At 52.9% G+C, this 17,731-nt stretch overlaps 1 protein-coding gene across 4 annotated transcripts; it reads left to right on the forward strand.

Moving 5' to 3' along the window:
* The first annotated feature begins 981 nt into the window (after positions 1–981).
* Positions 982–17,543, forward strand: ALDOA (aldolase, fructose-bisphosphate A). 4 transcript variants are annotated; one of them, XM_007452772.1, is made up of 14 exons: positions 5,269–5,391; positions 5,631–5,666; positions 6,475–6,618; positions 6,872–7,027; positions 11,302–11,832; positions 11,982–12,064; positions 14,827–14,953; positions 15,039–15,250; positions 15,720–15,774; positions 15,904–16,064; positions 16,409–16,492; positions 16,610–16,784; positions 16,949–17,148; positions 17,237–17,543. In XM_007452772.1, exons 7-14 carry the CDS (start codon positions 14,842–14,844, stop codon positions 17,330–17,332), a joined length of 1,095 nt encoding a protein of 364 aa, XP_007452834.1. In that variant the 5' UTR covers positions 5,269–5,391; positions 5,631–5,666; positions 6,475–6,618; positions 6,872–7,027; positions 11,302–11,832; positions 11,982–12,064; positions 14,827–14,841; the 3' UTR covers positions 17,333–17,543. The 4 variants fall into 4 exon arrangements, with proteins under 4 accessions (XP_007452835.1, XP_007452834.1, XP_007452836.1 ...); XM_007452773.1 differs by lacking the exons at positions 5,269–5,391; positions 5,631–5,666; positions 6,475–6,618; positions 6,872–7,027; positions 11,302–11,832 and adding an exon at positions 982–993 and having other exon boundaries at positions 11,927–12,064; XM_007452774.1 differs by lacking the exons at positions 5,269–5,391; positions 5,631–5,666; positions 6,475–6,618; positions 6,872–7,027; positions 11,302–11,832 and having other exon boundaries at positions 12,057–12,355.
* Positions 17,544–17,731: the final 188 nt, after the last annotated feature.

Here is a 17,731-nt window from a genome sequence, read left to right on the forward strand (position 1 = left end):
GCCTCCAACAATTGGTGTGATGTGGGTAGAAGTGGGGCCCTGGCAAAGTGGGGTGCATACATCACCCCTCCTACTGGCTTGCCTTGCAGTGAGCAGACCTGGTGCCCTGTCCACCCTCCTGCATAATGTATGCACCTGTGGCAGGAACAGAATACCACCCGTGGTGAGTCTGGCCACTGCAGGCCCTGGACGTGTCCAGAGGTCTTGCCAAGGCTGATGTCTCTCCGTTGGCAGGAGCTGAAGAGAGGGAGGGGCCATGTGTCACTTGAAGCCTTTCCTGGGGCTGAGGTGAGAACTGGTTTCATCTTGGGTCTCAGGATTCTGCGAAGATATGGGCAGACAACAGGACAGCCCTAAGCAGGCAGTCTGACCCAGACTTCGACTCAACAGAGGTGTCACTGGGGACAGCTAGACTCCTGTTTTCTGGGCCTGAATCCCCCTCTGAGAGGGCTGGGGTGGCAGAGAAGGTGCCTGGGACCCTCTCAGTGTGGCTGAAGGGGAGAGGAGAGATTTGGGAACCAGGAACACAGACCTTGGCAATTTCTGTGGCTGCCTCATGGTGCAGAAAATCCCTGGGGCAGCAGCTGTGGCAAGGTACGTTGCGGTGGAGAAAGTGGACAGAAGCAGGTGTACAGTGCTGCTTTCAGGGGAACATGCCAGAATGCAGAAATCATGGATGAAGTCTGAGGCCTCTGTGGGGGAGGTGTGCTTACCTGAGTGTGTGTGTGTGCATGCGCGTGTGCGCAATCTTGTGTACAAGCGTGGGTGTGGAGAACCAAACAGGTCAGGAATGAAAGTGGGAGGCAGGAGTGCCTTAAGAGCCAAGGGAACCAGGGGATCTAGATAACATTACTTCATTGGTTGGATTCTATTCATTCACAGAATCAGTAAGTACTTAGTGGAGGCCCCCTCAAGGCCAGGCTAATTGCTAGGGCTTAGGATATGGAGATGATTTAGATGCAGGCGCTTGTGGTCTAATTGAGGAGCCAGGCAGTGAAATGGAGAATTTAACTACCTTGTGAGAAGTGCTAGAACATGTATGTATATGGTGACCAAAGCAGTCACCTCTGCCTAAGGCAGGCAGGAGTACCACCCTGAGGCAAAACTGAGCAGTGGCTCAAAGGATGAGGAAGCTGTTAGTTGGGGTGGAGGCAGTGGGGAGAGATAGGGGAAGGGTGTTCTACACAGAGGGAACAGCAGTTGTGAAACCCTATGCACTGGTTCAGGAACCTTGAACAGATCCTGCGGTGGAAACTTGAATGAGCTGACGGGGCACAAAACGATCTTATCTGTATACATATTATCTGATCCTCTTCCCCCAGTGGAATATAAGCAGCACGAGGGCAGGAAATTTGTCTGCCTTAGTCTCTGCTAGAGTCCCAGAGCCTAGAGCAGTGCTTGACATGCCGTGGGATACATTGTGAATGAATAAACCGAAGATAGGCCCAGGGTGGATGGTGTGGACAGTCAGCTAAAGCATTTGGGCTTTATCCTGGAGTCAGTGGGGAGCCCTTTGGGGTGGGGGTGAAAAATTGAAAGGGCACAAGATCTAGGCTTCCCTGGTGGCACAGTAGTTAAGAATCCGCCTGCCCATCCTTCTCAAACTCTTCCAAAAAACTGCAGAGGAAGGGGCTTCCCTGGTGGCACAGTGGTTGAGAGTCCGCCTGCCGATGCAGGGGACAGGGGTTCGTGCCCTGGTCTGGGAGGATCCCACGTGCCACGGAGCGGCTGGGCCCGTGAGCCATGGCCGCTGAGCCTGAGTGTCCGGAGCCTGTGCTCCGCAACGGGAGAGGCCGCGACAGTGAGAGGCCCGCGTACCGCAAGAAAAAGAAAAAAATAATTGCAGAGGAAGGAACACTCCCAAACTCATTCTATGTGAGGCCACCATCACTCCGATACCAAAAACAGACAAAGATACTACAAAAAAAGAAAATTACAGACCAATATCACTGATGAATATAGATGCAAAAATCGTCAACAAAATACTAGCAGACAGAATCCAACAACACAGTAAAAGGATCATACACCATGATCAAGTGGGATTTATCCCAGGGTTGCAAGGATTCTTCAATATACACAAATCAATCAATGTGATACACCATATTAACAAATTGAAGAATAAAAACCATATGATCATCTCAATAGATGCAGAAAAAGCTTTTGACAAAATTCAATGCCCATTTATGATAAAAACTCTCCAGAAAGTGGGCACAGAGGGAACCTACCTCAACATAATAAAGGCCATATACGACAAACCCACAGCAAACATCATTCTCGATGGTGAAAAACTGAAAGCATTTCCTCTAAGATCAGGATCAAGACAAGGATGTCCACTCTCACCACTATTATTCAACATAGTTTTGGAAGTCCTAGCCACGGCAATCAGAGAAGAAAAAGAAATAAAAGGAATACAAATTGGAAAAGAAGAAGTAAAACTGTCACTCTTTGCAGATGACATGATACTTATACATAGAGAATCCGAAAGATGCCACCAGAAAACTACTAGAGCTAGTCAATGAATTTGGTAAAGTTGCAGGATACAAAGTTAATGCACAGAAATCTCTTGCATTCCTATACACTAATGATGAAAAGTCTGAAAGAGAAATTAAGGAAACACTGCAACAAAAAGAATAAAATACCTAGGAATAAACCTACCTAGGGAGACAAAAGAACTGTATGCAGAAAACTATGACACTGATGAAAGAAATTAAAGATGATACCAACAGATGGAGAGATATACCATGTTCTTGGATTGGAAGAATTAATATTGTGAAAATGACTATACTACCCAAAGCAATCTACAGATTCAATGCAATCCCTATCAAATTACCAATGGCACTTTTTACAGAACTAGAACAAGAAATTTTAAAATTTGTATGCAGACACAAAAGACCCCGAATAGCCAAAGCAGTCTTGAAGGAAAAAAACGGAGCTGGAGGAATCAGATTCCCTGACTTCAGACTATACTACAAAGCTACAGTAATCAAGATAATATGGTACTGGCACAAAAACAGAAACATAGATCAATGGAACAAGATAGAAAGCCCAGAGATATACCCACACACCTATGGTCAGCTAATCTATGACAAAGGAGGCAAGGATATACAATGGAGAAAAGACAGTCTCTTCAATAAGTGGTGCTGGGAAAACTGGACAGCTATATGTAAAAGAAGGAAATCAGAACACTCCCTAACACCATACATAAAAATAAACTGAAAATGGATTTGAGACCTAAATGTAAGACCGGACACTATAAAACTTTTAGAGGAAAACATAGGAAGAACACTCTTTGACATAAACCGCAGCAAGATCTTTTTTGATCCACCTCCTAGAGTAATGAAAATAAAACCAAAAATAAACAAATGGGACCTAATGAAACTTAAAAGCTTTTGCACAGCCAAGGAAACCATAAACAAGACAAAAAGACAACCCTCAGAATGGGAGAAAATATTTGCAAACGAATCAACGGACAAAGGATTAATCTCCAAAATATATAAACAACTCATGCAGCTCAATAGTAAAGAAAGAAACAACCCAATCCAAAAATGGGCAGAAGACCTAAATAGACATTTCTCCAAAGAAGACATACAGATGGCCAAGAAGCACATGAAAAGCTGCTCAACATCACTAATTATTAGAGAAATGCAAATCAAAACTACAGTGAGGTATCACCTCACACCAGTTAGAATGGGCATCATCAGAAAATCTACAAACAACAAATGCTGGAGAGCGTGTGGAGAAAAGGGAAACAAACAACAAATGCTGGAGAGGGTGTGGAGAAAAGGGAACCCTCTTGCACTGTTGGTGGGAATGTAAATTGATACAGCCACTATGGAGAACAGTATGGAGGTTCCTTAAAAAACTAAAAATAGAATTACCACATGACTCAGCAATCCCACTCCTGGGCATATACCCAGAGAAAGCCATAATTCAAAAAGACACATGCACCCCAATGTTCATTGCAGCACTGTTTACAATAGCCAGGTCATGGAAGCAACCTAAATGCCCATCGACAGATGAATGGATAAAGAAGATGTGGTACATGTATACAATGGAATATTACTCAGCCATAAAAAGGAATGAAATTGAGTCATTTGTTGAGACGTGGATGGATCTAGAGACTGTCATACACAGTGAAGTAAGTCAGAAAGAGGAAAACAAATATCGTATATTAATGCATGTATGTGGAACCTAGAAAAATGGTACAGATGAACCGGTTTGCAGGGCAGAAGTTGAGACACAGATGTAGAGAACAAACGTATGGACACCAAGGGGGGAAAGCCACGGAGGGGCGTGGAGATGGTGGTGTGCTGAATTGGGCGATTGGGATTGACATGTATACACTGATGTGTATAAAATTGATGACTGATAAGAACCTGCTTTATAAAAAAATAAATAAAATAAAATTCAAAAATTCAAAAAAAAAAATAATCCGCCTGCCAATGCATGGGACACGGGTTCGAGCCCTGGTACGGGAAGAACCCACATGCCGCGGAGCAACTAAGCCCGTGAACCACAACTACTGAGCCTGCGCTCTAGAGTCTGCGAGCCACAACTACTGAGCCTGGGTGCCACAACTACTGAAGCCTGCGTGCCTAGAGCCCATGCTCCGCAACAAGGGAAGCCACCGCAATGAGAAGCCCGCGCACCGCAACAAAGAGTAGCCCCCGCTCACTGCAACCAGAGGAAACCCACGCGCAGCAACGAAGACCCAATGCAGCCAAAAATAAATAAATTAAATTAATAAATTTATTTTTTAAAAAAGAAAAAAGGCACAAGATCTGACGTGGGTGGGAGGAAATCACTTTGATAATGATGTGAAGGTTGAAGAGACCAGATGATGGCTCTTAAATTTGGGCACTGTCAATAAAAATGAGTGGGGGGTCAGGTTGAAAAATTATTGAGGATAATTCTATACAATTAAGAAGTGTCTCTGAGTTTTACAATATCCCTGGGAGGCAGGCGTTTCCCCGTTTTACAGAGGGGAAAATGGACTCAGTGAGGCGCAGTGACTTGGCCGAAGTCACACAGCCAGTTGGCGGTGTAGCCCGGGGGTTCAGGCTTGCTTTTGCAGCGCCGCAGGACCCAGCACACGATGAGGATCCGAGCCAGGCGGGTAGCGGTGGGAACTCTCGCCATTTCTACTCGGTAACTGCCGGAAAGCCCAGCGGACGGCGAGTAGAAAGAAGAGCGAGCGTCCGGACTGGAAAAGTGAAACGAGGGGCGCGTAGAAGGAGTTTTGGGTCTGAGCGGCCACCGTCGTAGCGGCGCTCTGATCCCCATGACAACAGGGAGAAGCAGCGGGAGGCTTCTGGGCGGTGCAGTAGCTGCGGCCGATTGGAGCAAACAAGGAGCGGAATCCGTGAACTGCCAGCGGCCCCGAGGGCGCAGGTGATGGGGATAGGTCGATGGAGGGAGCCCGGGGTTTGGGGACAACGGTAGGATGTGGCCAGGGTCGGGCTGGGGCCTTCGAAGGAGGCGCTGCCCCGAGTGCCCATCATCGCTGTCCGGACCAGGGACCGTCGTTGGGCCTCAGTTTCCCCAAATGGGAAAGGGGAGGAGGAGAATGGGCATCCCAGCCCAATGGCCCCTCTCAGTGTCTGAGGCCCAGGACTCTCTCTCCTCTGCAGCTCCTGGACTGACTGGCGCTGTCCTGCCCAATGGACGTGAGTCCTACCCTTCTCTGGAGCGGCCCCCTCAGCGCCCTCCACTCACCCTGACTTTGCCTGCCTTGGAGCCTGGACTGGAGAGGGGCCTCTTTACCCAACATAGACCCTTCCAGCTCAGGACAAGAGCTGTGAGACAGAAAGAGAGTTGCAGGGACGGCCTTCCCATGGAAGGGCACATCCCACTCTGGCAAGATGAGGAGCTAGCCAAGCACCAGAGAAGAAAAGGCATCCCAGGCAGAAGGAACAGCATGGGCGTGAGAGAGAGGCCAGGGCATTTGGGGAACTGCTAGGACTTCAGTATGGCTGGAGTGTAATGGGGGAGAGGGAGAGGTAGGCAGGGCCAGATTGAGGCCTTTGTCGCTGAGATAAGAAGTTTGGACTGAGTCGGTGGGAGCCATTGATGGACCACAAGGGAGGGAGGGATACGCAGGACAGCTGGTGTGGAAAGGGGCACAACTGCAGGTTGCAAGACAGTTAGAGGCCAGTTCTGTGGGCTGAGGGATGGTAAAATAGTGCAGTGGAAGCAGAGACAGTAGATCTGTTTGGAGAGGCATTCTGAAAGGAAAAGCAATAAATCTTGGAAAAGTCTAGAATGACCAACAGGTCCTCGATGGTGCTGAAATGGGAATGACAAGAGAAAAGGCAGGTTTGGGGACAAGACAGTGTAGTTCTATTCACTCTCTCCCCACCACCTGGTGGCTGTTCCTCCCCTTTTCCCAGCCACCTCCCATGTCCCTCCTGGTATTTCTGTGTCCCTGCAGCCCCTCCACATCGCCTCATCACCCCTTCCTCCTGTGCTGTCCAGGCCTCCTCTAGCCCGTGGAATCCAACCCCGGCTCCCGTCAGCAGCCCCTTCCTGCTGCTCCCCATCCCTGCCATTGTCGTCCTCGCTGTGGGCATCTATTTGTTGCTGCTGGGCCTAGTGCTGCTGACTAGGCACTGCCTTCTGGTGAGGGGCCTGGTGGGGGCTGAAGGGTGGGCCTGGGGGAGGAGGAACCTGGTCAGTTTTTCCCCTCATTTGTAGGCCCTTACCCTGAGACACCTTCGCCATTTAGTCCCCGCATCTGTCCCTTTCGTGGGACGAGGAGATCCTCTTCTCATCCTCAGCTGAACCTTCTCCTGCCCCTCTCCCCAAAACTGAGTCTTGGCTGTACCCCCCTACCTGCCACCTAGCCCAGAGCTTGAGCCCTGCCTTCTCTTAGGCCCAGGGCTGCTGCACAGACTGCAGCTCCCCCTGCAGGAAGCAAGGCGCCTCCAGGCCCCAAGACTGTTGCTGGACCTGCGCAGAAGCCTGTGACTTCCCTCTGCCCAGCCCAGCCCACTACCTGGATGCCTGCTGCCCCCAGCCCGCCGAATCTGTGAGTTCTCGTCCTGGCCCCTGGCCCCTGAGTCCTGATCTTGGTACTCTCTGTGCATTCATTTTTTTTTTTTTTTTTTTTTTTTTTTTGCGGTACGCGGGCCTCTCACTGTTGTGGCCTCTCCCGTTGTGGGGCACAGGCTCCGGACATGCAGGCTCAGCAGCCATGGCTCATGGGCCCAGCCGCTCTGCGGCATGTGGGATCCTCCCGGACCGGGGCACAAACCCGCGTCCCCTGCATCGGCAGGTGGACTCTCAACCACTGCGCCACCAGGGAAGCCCTGCATTCATTTTTTGGTTCAACAAAATTTATTACTGAGTACCTATTCTAGGCCAGGCACAGTTCCAGGTACTGGGTCAGGTGGAGACAGCCAAAAACAACATATCAGATATTTTCTGGTAATGAAAGCTACTTGGAGAAAGGAAAATAGGGCAGCATCTGGAGAAAGGTAATGTATGTAACATGTAGGGCACATTTCTGCTTCTGAAAATGGTAGTTAAAAGAAAAGACAGCCCCTCACAGAGCTCCTTCTGTTTGCAGAGTAAATACGATGTTCTAGATACTGTGCTACTTTATTAACAACCCCGAGAGCTGGATATTTTAAAAAACCTATCTATATGTATTTTTTTAAATTACAAAGTGTGCATGTAGAAATACATAGAAAGTACAAGTCACTTTATAAACTAGCTCTCTAACCAAGGTTGCTACATTTGGTGTATGTCCCTCATATACTAAGACACATACAGGACTATCACTGTTGTATTTTACTGTTGGTAAAAATGTAGTCATACCACATATACCACACAGACTATTTCGTCACATATACCACACAGACTATTTCGTCACATCTGCCACTTGCCCTTTTTAACATGACATCACACCTTGGTTACCTATCCATGTTTTTATCCTCCTTTTGCAGGGCTCAGGGAAATTTAGTCACTTTTCCAGCATTCCACAGTACAGTCTTGCACAGCAAATTGCTCCTTCATGTGTTGAAACAGAACCCTCAGGGAGAAGCCTGGCTCACAGAGGACAGGCCATTTTTGCATTTGTGTCTTTAAAGCCACATGTTAAGTGTAATTGACCACCTTCCTAGGCTCTGATTATTTTGGGCTCAGAGATGTAGACAGCAAAGCTCCTGCCCTTGAAGTGGGGACCTTCCCTAGGGAGGGAAGAATGAGGGGAAAAGACCAAGCAAATTCATAACTCAGGCAGAGACTGCAGCTGCAAATCCCTGCAAGATGTTTTGAGTTTCAAAATAAATTATGGGGCAAGGAGTTCTCCTCTTTCAGGTAATCTGCATCTGGTTTCCCAGGGATAGCCCGGAGATGGGGCCCAGGGCTGGGGCTAGGGGGACAAAGGGGAAAAAGGAGAAGACCCTGGGTCCTCAAACCTCCTATTCTATAAGAAGTGCTCAATTGCACAATGATTTCTGGCCCCCTGTCCTGGGGACACCACTCCCTTCGCCTTCTGTCCGCGGGGAGGGAAGAGTCAGAGGCCTCTCTTCCTCCTTGAAAGTGAGGTGCGCTGTCAGGAGGGACTGGCTCCTCCCACTGCCGCCTCCAGGGCTGCAGGGCGTCCAAGCTGGAGACCTCAGGTCCTGATCCTACCCGGCTTCTGCCAGAGCCAGGAGGGATTCTAGAATGACGAATGGTCATTCTTTCCTGGAGCTATCTTTCCACAAAGCACAGTAAGGCCTCTGTGTTCTTCAGTTTCCTTATAGTAACAACAGCCACCACAAATATTCCAAAGCTCTTGGCTTCTTCACAGCTGTAGAAACTGAGGCTTACAGAGGCCTAAAGCCTGGGTGGAGACACAAACCCAGGTTTCTCTTTCTCTCAAGGAGAAACCTGCCTATGTTACTTCTTTCACAGGTATGTCATGAGGACATAATTCATTCATTCATTTATTTATTCACTTACGGAAGATTTATGGAGTCACTGTGCTGAGCCTTGGGGCGCAGTGGAAACAAGGTAGACACGGCCACGGGGCTTACATTCCAGCGAAGGACAGAGAGAAATAAGTAGGCAATGTGAGAAATTGCCTCACATTCTGAATCGAGGGTGAGAAATGATGCAAAATCCAGGGCAGTGGTTGGTTCTCAGCCCCTTGTGTGATCAGAAGCTGGAACGAGGCTTAAATGGAAAGCCAGGCATCCAGGCCCCATGCCCAGTAGATCTGGAATGGGATCGGAATTTGCGAATCTTTAACAAGTTCTTGCACAACTGACACGTACCACCAGGGTTAAGAGCTATTGCTAAGGGAAAAGTGCTGTGACAGAAGAGCTCCCTTTTGCTGAGAGCTCCCTCCCTACCAGGCACCATGCTTCGTGCCTTCCACTGATTCCCCACAGTGACCCTGTGAAGTAGGTGTTATATTTAAACTGTATTTCAGAGATGAGGAAACTGAGGTGCAAATCATCAATTAGCCACACCTGGGCCTGAACTAGATTCAAACCCTGAGCTCCAAACAGTAACGATGGCTGGCCTTCACAACCTCAAAGTGAAAGAAATCAGAGTGAAAAACTACAGGCCTAGAGAAACACGGAGCTTAACAGTCATGTGGAGCCCTTGTTGAATGTACTTAAAAAGCAGATTCCTTCCAGAAGCCACAAGGCTGCCTGTGAGAGTCGAGATATCCATTAGCTAGTTATTAACAACTAGAGCCAAACCCTTCCAGGGGGCAGAGCCAAAAAATGCTTTTAATACCCTCTTCTCTGAAGCGAGAGCAGTGGGACCTCTCTCAGCCCCCAATTCTGCGCACTGAATGACGGTGCAGTCCTCCAAAAACCCACAGAGTTGACTTCAGCTCAGACCGGGACTCCCCAGAGACACCCCAAACCACACCCCCATCAAACACAAGGAAGCCACCTCGCTCTCTCCCCTCCACCATGGTATACTCCTACCTCTTTCTAGAGAGACAGTTCTTTTAGCAGAAGCAGATGCCCTCCCCTCACCAGAGCCCCCGGTGATATCTGATCTCACCAGTCATCGGACACTGCACCCCGAAACCTCAGCTCTTCTAAAGGTCATTCCCCTATTCCTGGCTTGGCCCGGTGTCTGATTGAGCTGTGCAACTGTGACTGTCACTAACTCTGCCTCAGGCCTCAAGGAGCCAGCCTTGTCACACATCCTGGGTGGGTCCTATTCCAGCCACTTGGCCTGACTCCAGTCCCTGCCTGCAGCGGTGACAGATCATCCGTGTCCCAGGGCAGAAGAGGAGTGGGTCGGAGTGGACCAGTTCTCCCTTCCTAAGGACTTGCTGTTCCTATTCCCCAAGAGGCAGACCTTCTGTCTCCCCTGGGAGATGAGAAGCCCTCTTCTTCCTTCTTTGCCTAAAGAGGGAAAAATGATATGCTTTGATTGATTCATTCATTCAACATTCATCTGTATCTCAGACACCTGCTGAGCTTGAGTCCCCTGGTAGCTCAGTGGAGACAGGAGATGAACTGTCCCTGCCTTAGCAGACCCTGAAAGAAGCTGCTATTCATGCCCCTGGGAAGCAGTTGGTCAGGGGGCATCTCAGGACTGAAAGCAGGCAGGCCCAGACCCATCCCAGCCCCACTCCTTCATTGTATTCCTTTGCACGATCACTCCCCTCTCTGAACCTCCATTTCCTCTTTTGTAAAGAGGCCCTCTACTCAAGGTTCTGATAAATAAAAGAGATGTAACTCCTTTTAAACATTAAAAAATTAAATCTGCAAATTACCATTTTTAAGGAAAACTAGATTTTAAAAATCATTCATGAACATAGTCTGTGCCTGGCACAGAGCAGGTGCTCAGAAATAGAGGATGAATGAGATCCAGCTTGGTCTCAGGCCAAGGAAGAAATCCACAAAACCAACAAGTTGTTTTCATCATAGACAGTGTGTGTGTGCTTTCCCAGTCTAACGACTTTCAATTGCGTGATATAAGAGAGCCATCTCTGAGCTGAACATTGTGACCTAAGTGGGTCCAGGGCCAGTTGACCTCTGGTCCTCAGTCTCCTCATCCATAAGATGGGAAGAAAGAAAGAAAGGAACCCCTCCCCCCCAACCGAATGATTTCTTCCAGCTCCTGAACTCAGTTGTTAGGAACATTGCCTCCTTACTGATTTCTCAACAGCAGAAAGAATTGATTTGTTCCCAGGAATGGTGGATGGCACCCTCTGATCCACTGGGCAAATGGGACTTTCCAGGCCACTCTGTTCCCTTCTCCCCTGAGAAGGAAACAGCTTCAGGCTCTGGTCCCCCTTCCTCCTGCCCAACTACCTCACCCGGTTCTCCTCTCCCTCAGGATTGGGCCCCTCACTGCCCTCGCTGCTGCCCGCTCTGTGACTGTGCCTGTGCGTGCCAGCTTCCTGACTGCCAGAGCCTCAACTGTCTCTGCTTTGAGATCAAGCTCCGATGACAAGACCCAGGGTCCCTGCCCTTTGGGGAGTGGCCAGCTCCCAGGGCCCACATGCCCTGTTCCCTGAGGGGCCTCAGGACACCTTTCTCCAGGCTATTGGAACCACAAATGGCCTACGCAGCTCACCAGCCTGGGAACCAGTAGTGGAGAGCCTGGCTCCCTGCAGAGTGGGACTCAAGGAGCCCTCCGCCAGCTGGATGGCAGCCCCTTTGGAGGGCCAGAAGAGAGAATGGCTGGTGCTCTGGCAGGTGCCCCTGCCCTCCTCTCCCCCTCCCCAAGTAAATGATCATATTTGAAGGTGAGGGTGGGGGACACTGCTCACCACAGTGAGCATTATGGGACAAACTTGGGCCTTGAATATCAGGGTGTAGGGGTACCCCAGGCACACCCTGTCCATGGACTCTTGGTTATTCTGAGGTGTGAGTGTAGTGCCTGCATCTGCTCTCCCTCTAAAGAAACAGGCTCCGGAGAATCACAGCAGCCAGGGAGAGGCCCGGAGTCAGGGGAGCAGAGGAGGCAGGGAAGGCCACGGATCTGAGTCCCCTACCCTCCTTCCCTCCGCACAGATCCCTGTCCAAAGATTTCTCCTGCCAACCTTTTGAGGGCCTCAGTCTGGATTTCCAAGGAAGAAATTTCCTCTTAAGTACTGGTGAGTGGGCAGGGGGCCCTCCCCCCACCCCCAAAGAGGCAGGCCCACAGCTGCTTCCCCATCCTTCACTTTAGGCCCCCAGCTGGCATGAATGTCAGGAGCTTCAGGTTTCCCTAAATATAGATCCCCTGCCAGGGGATCTGTGGCGAGGAAAGGGCAAGGGTCACCGGAGAAGGTCGGGGACATTGGTTGGGGGTAGGGCAGGAGCTGCCTTATAACCCAGCCCGGGTGTGGCCTGACTCACTCGCTGCTGACCAGGCTCTGCCCGCTCCTTCGGCGGCCTCCTCGCAGGTGGGCGCCAGCAGGACGGAGCGGGGGTGGGGCTGGGCTGAAGGCGTCGGGATTAAGAGGGGAGACCTGGCGGGTAGGATGGGGAGGCTAGAAAAATATCTGGGAGGCTGACAGCTGGGGGACGGATTTTATTTTGAAGGAAGTCAGTGCCAGGGAGAAGTTTCGCAGGGACTCTGGCCCCGCATCCCCAGACTTGCTTGGGCAGAGCGGTAGCCGGCGGGTTTCCTCTGGGTCTGGCTTTCGGGGGGCGGCCCGGGCGGCGGGCGCGTACGCCCTGCCGGTTCCGGGAGCCAGACCCGCCGGAATGGGGCGCAGATGCGGCGGAGGCACTCTCCCCGCGGGACACCCGGAACCGCTGCCGCCTCGCCTCCGCCCCTTGCCAACCCCTGCCGTCTCCTCGCGCTCCCCGTGCGTGCCCTCGCCGCCCTCTCTCCCGCCGGGGCTCACAGTCGCTTGACCTCTGGATTCGGTTACAACGCGACGCACGCTGCCTCAGCGCTGCCGGAAGCTGGGGCTGCCCCGGGCCGCTGGACTGGGCCCGTGGCGGGGGAAGCTGAGCCTCAGTCTTCTCGGGCTCTGCCACCCGCTTTTCCCCGACCCGACCCCCACCCCATCCCCATCTCTGCCGGTGCCCCAAATCGGCTGAGTCACAGCGCCCCAAAGCACGCCAAGCATTGGGGGGGAGGACAAGGGAGAGGGAGGGGAGGGCCCCGGCGACCCGCGGGATGTGGCCCGAGTCACGTCCGAGGGGGACGAGGTGGGGGAAGGGATCGTGTTCTCGCCGCACTGTGCTCGCCCAAGCGCCGCCTCCGGGCTTCGCCTTTCTGGGGGCGGACTCTCGCACAGTCCCTCGCCTGCAATTGGACGCCGGGGCGCCTCCGGCCCCCTGCAAAGGGAAAATCCCCGCGGAGGGTGGCGCGGTGCCTTTATAAGGCGCGGCACCACCTCCTGACCCCCCGCCCCCGCGCGCCCCCACCTCGGGAGCTGAGTAGGCTGCGTTCCCCTTGGAACGCGCCGCAGAACCAGAGTCCCGGTGACAACTGCGGCGTTCGCTCCCTCAGTCCACTCGCCAGCCCGCGGCTCTCCACCGCTGCACCCAGCCAATCCGCCCCTCTCCTGTGCCAGGTGAGCGCCCCTCGCCACGTGCGAAGGTCAGGGAGAGGGTCGTGGGGAAGGATCCGGGGTGTAGTGGCGGGTCGGGCGTCCGCGCGGAGCCCCCAACCCGGGCCCAGCATCTCCCCTTTCCACCACCACCCACACCTGTGCTCCTAGCCCAGACTCCCCAACCCTTCCACCTTGAGCTCCCGCGGTTTGCTGCGCAGTCCAAGGGCCGCTCCGCGCTGAGTCACAGCAGGGAGGAAGGAAGCAGGGCGAGATGAAATACCATTTCCCGTCCCCTTTTCTTGTTAGGACTCTTGGTGCAAGTATTATGGCCCCTTTGCCTCTGCAGGGATCCTAGGAGGCCCCGAGGGGTGGGGGCCAGCTCATATACTGCCTCAGGGTTCCCGAAAGCGGGTGGTTGGTCCCTGTCCTGGGAGACGGGTGCCCCCGCCGAGGAGGCGAAACCCCTCGGCAGCTTCTGATGCCCCATGAACACTTTCCCTATTTTTCCTTATCGGGTGACCTTGATTCTGAGCCTGGAACAGCTGCAGCCGCAGAGCAGACATGAGCATTTTTCAGGGGAGGGGGTGGGCGCTTGCCTTTCCTCCACGTTCTCTCACCCTGTATGAGCAGTGAGAGGGACAAACCACCCCTTTCCTCCACCTCGGGCTAGGCTTCCTCTGCGGCCCTTTTCTGGGCTTCTGATGACCCTCCTGCCTTTTTCCTAACACCCTTTTTCTAACAACCTTCCCCCACCATGGGGGGAGAAGCCTGACCTTGGGGTGTCCTTGAGGCCATGGAGCCTGAGCCAGCCCTGGGATCTCGGGTGGACTGCAAGGAACACTCCTCTAACAGTCAGAAGATATGGGTGCTACGCTCACATCTGGCTCTAGGGTTGCTGTGTGGCTTGAAACACAGACCTTTTCCCTTCTCAGGCTCCTTTCAGATGAGGAGGTTGGGCCTTCTGCCTTCTGCACAACCTCTAATTCTGAAATACTCTGGTTCGGTTTTGCTTCCAGGCAAGGTGACCCCATGGCAGAGCGCAAGCCAGGAGGGTCCGGCTTCCACGTGACTTGCCTGTCCATGGCTCTGGCCTATTCCCTTTACCCCAGATGCAAGTATACAGCCCCACCCTCAGCTGGGCAACACCCAGCAACAAACAGAGTTAGGAAAGGTACAGGAGGCAGGCCTAGTATAGGGAAGTCGGGTGTAGGGGAGAGCTGGGGACAGGAAGTGCCCCAAGCCCTGCCAGTTGTGGGGCAGGGGAGGTAGGGAACCTTTGCCCTGACCTCCAGGCAAGGAGCCTTGCTTGTCGGGAGACCGCGGGAAGACCCTGCTAACTAGCCTTCCCTGGTCTGTCTGCTGTCCAGGAACTGACAGGCACCATGCCCCACCAATACCCGGCACTGACGCCAGAGCAGAAGAAGGAGCTCTCTGACATTGCTCACCGGATCGTGGCTCCGGGCAAGGGCATCCTGGCTGCAGATGAGTCCACCGGTGCGGGCAGGACACAGTGGGAGGAGGCCCCCAGGTTGGGGGTGATAGGCTGATCCCCTTATTCCCATGTGATGCTTCCCTCCAGGGAGCATTGCCAAGCGACTGCAGTCCATTGGCACTGAGAACACCGAGGAGAACCGGCGCTTCTACCGCCAACTGCTGCTGACTGCCGACGACCGCGTGAATCCCTGCATTGGGGGCGTCATCCTCTTTCATGAGACGCTCTACCAGAAGACAGATGATGGGCGTCCCTTCCCCCAAGTTATCAAAGCCAAGGGCGGTGTTGTGGGCATCAAGGTGAGGGGGCTAGGCCTCAGGGTGTGAGATGTAAGATGGATCTGGGGGAAAGAAATCCAGAGTAGCAGGCTGGGGGATGAACTTCGGGTCGGGAGCCTGGAGACTTGGGTGGAGTCTGCCCCAGATCACCTCCAAATCGTGTGTAAAAAAGCTAGAAACGTATGGGACCTGCTTGGCATTTTTAATCCTTGCAACTGTGAGAGGCAGGTGTTACGCTTACTATACAAGTGAAAAACCAGACGCTCAAGGCCGTGAAGTGTTTTGCTCATAGTGTTAGTAAGTGGTAGGAGCCCTGGCTCTCTGTGTATGTCCTGCTCTATAGGATCAGATAAAGTGACTATGTGAAACATTTGCAAACCAGGAAAGATACTTGAGACATGAAGTAAAGCCAGGACAGGGCGGGGCTACAGAGGAGGAAAGGGCACTAGAGATCACTTCCCTGTCCTGTGTTGTTGCCCCACTCCAACAGGTAGACAAGGGTGTGGTACCCCTGGCAGGAACAAACGGCGAGACAACCACCCAAGGTGAGAACCGTTTAGCTCCCGGCCCTACCCACCAGCCCACCCAGCTCAGTACCCCTCTGGTACCCAGGGTGTGTGGGAGCCACGTGCCCCCTCCTCTGCCATGCTTTGATTCCTCCGTCCCCTCTACAGGGCTGGATGGGCTGTCGGAGCGCTGTGCCCAGTACAAGAAGGACGGAGCTGACTTTGCCAAGTGGCGTTGTGTGCTGAAGATAGGGGAACACACCCCCTCTGCCCTCGCCATCATGGAAAACGCCAATGTCCTGGCCCGTTATGCCAGCATCTGCCAGCAGGTGGGCCTGTAGGTCCCCAAGAGGCCACTTCCCACCTCTTTCCATTCCAGCGTGTCAGCTAGCCTGCCACCCATCTGCCAGGCTACCTGCCTTCCCCAAGGCAACTGCTCCGGATCCTCACCAAGCACGAGGCTTGGGCCCGTGGAGGGCTCTGCAAGCAGAAGAGCAGAATAGGGGTTGTGCAGGTGGATCTGGGGAGATGGCTGATCTGCAATCGGCCAAGGGCTGTGAAGCCAGGGGTCTCTGTCGTCATGGGGATAAGATCTTGGTCAGTGGCTGTGGAGAGCCGTAGGTGGGGCTCTGGGTTAGGAGGCCTCAAGGCTGCCCTGTCCCTCACCCCACAGAATGGCATTGTGCCCATTGTGGAGCCTGAGATCCTCCCTGATGGGGACCATGACTTGAAACGCTGTCAGTATGTAACTGAGAAGGTAGGTTGCCTGCCTGGGCAGTGAGGTGGGCTAGAGAGCTGGGCTGGGGGCCCTGGGGCTGACCCCCGTACCCCTCCCTGCTCCATCCCACCCCACTTTGGTCCCGCCCTGCTGTAGGTGCTGGCTGCTGTCTACAAGGCTCTGAGTGACCACCACGTCTACCTGGAAGGCACCTTGCTGAAGCCCAATATGGTAACCCCAGGCCACGCCTGCACCCATAAATATTCTCACGAGGAGATTGCCATGGCAACTGTCACAGCGCTGCGTCGCACAGTGCCCCCCGCTGTCCCTGGTGAGACCCACACCCTCATCTTGACCTCTGGGAGGTAGACAAACTGTACCCATAAACCTTGTGCCCATGTGCTCTAATTTCCAGGTCAGCTTCTAGGGCCTCCTACCAGTCCCCCGGGTCTCTGACTACAGCCCCTGCCCCCATTTCACCCCCTTCCTCTACAGGGATCACCTTCCTATCTGGAGGCCAGAGTGAAGAGGAGGCATCCATCAACCTCAGCGCCATCAACAAGTGCCACCTGCTGAAGCCGTGGGCCCTGACCTTCTCTTATGGCCGAGCCCTGCAGGCCTCTGCCCTGAAGGCTTGGGGTGGAAAGAAGGAGAACCTGAAGGCTGCCCAGGAAGAATACGTCAAGCGAGCCCTGGTGAGGATGGGGCAGGAAGTGGGCAGGGTGCTGGGGTGGATGGGATCTGAGAAGGAACCTTCTCACTCTGGCTCCTCTCCCCTTTTAGGCCAACAGCCTTGCCTGCCAAGGAAAGTACACCCCAAGTGGTAAGGCGGGGGCTGCAGCCAGTGAGTCCCTCTTCATCTCTAACCATGCCTACTAAGCGGAGGTGTTCTAAGGCTGCCCCCTCAACACTCCAGGCCCTGCCCCCTCCCACACTCACTCACGAAGAGAGGGGGCCTCAGCCGGGGCTCCAGGCTGCTCTTTCCCGTCACTCTTGCCTCCCTTGTGACATTGATGCCTGGTGTTGTCTGTGTACGCTAACTTCACCATTTCCAGCCTACTGCCAATAAACAGCTATTTAAGGGGGAGTCTGTTGTCCATGTCTGTGGTGTCTAGAGCAGGGGAGGGCTGGGGGAGGTGGCAGAGCCCAGAGGAGAAAGCGCCCTTGCATTATGTTCTTCCTTCTTGAGCAGAAAAATAGGTGAAGGAGGTGGACTAGTTTAATACTTTGTTTAATACTTGCCCAGGGCTTCAAGAGAAGAGCTTGTGAATTTTCTTC

This window comes from Lipotes vexillifer, unplaced genomic scaffold (assembly GCF_000442215.2).
Source record: "Lipotes vexillifer unplaced genomic scaffold, Lipotes_vexillifer_v1.1 scaffold426, whole genome shotgun sequence".
Lineage (NCBI taxonomy): Eukaryota > Metazoa > Chordata > Mammalia > Artiodactyla > Lipotidae > Lipotes > Lipotes vexillifer.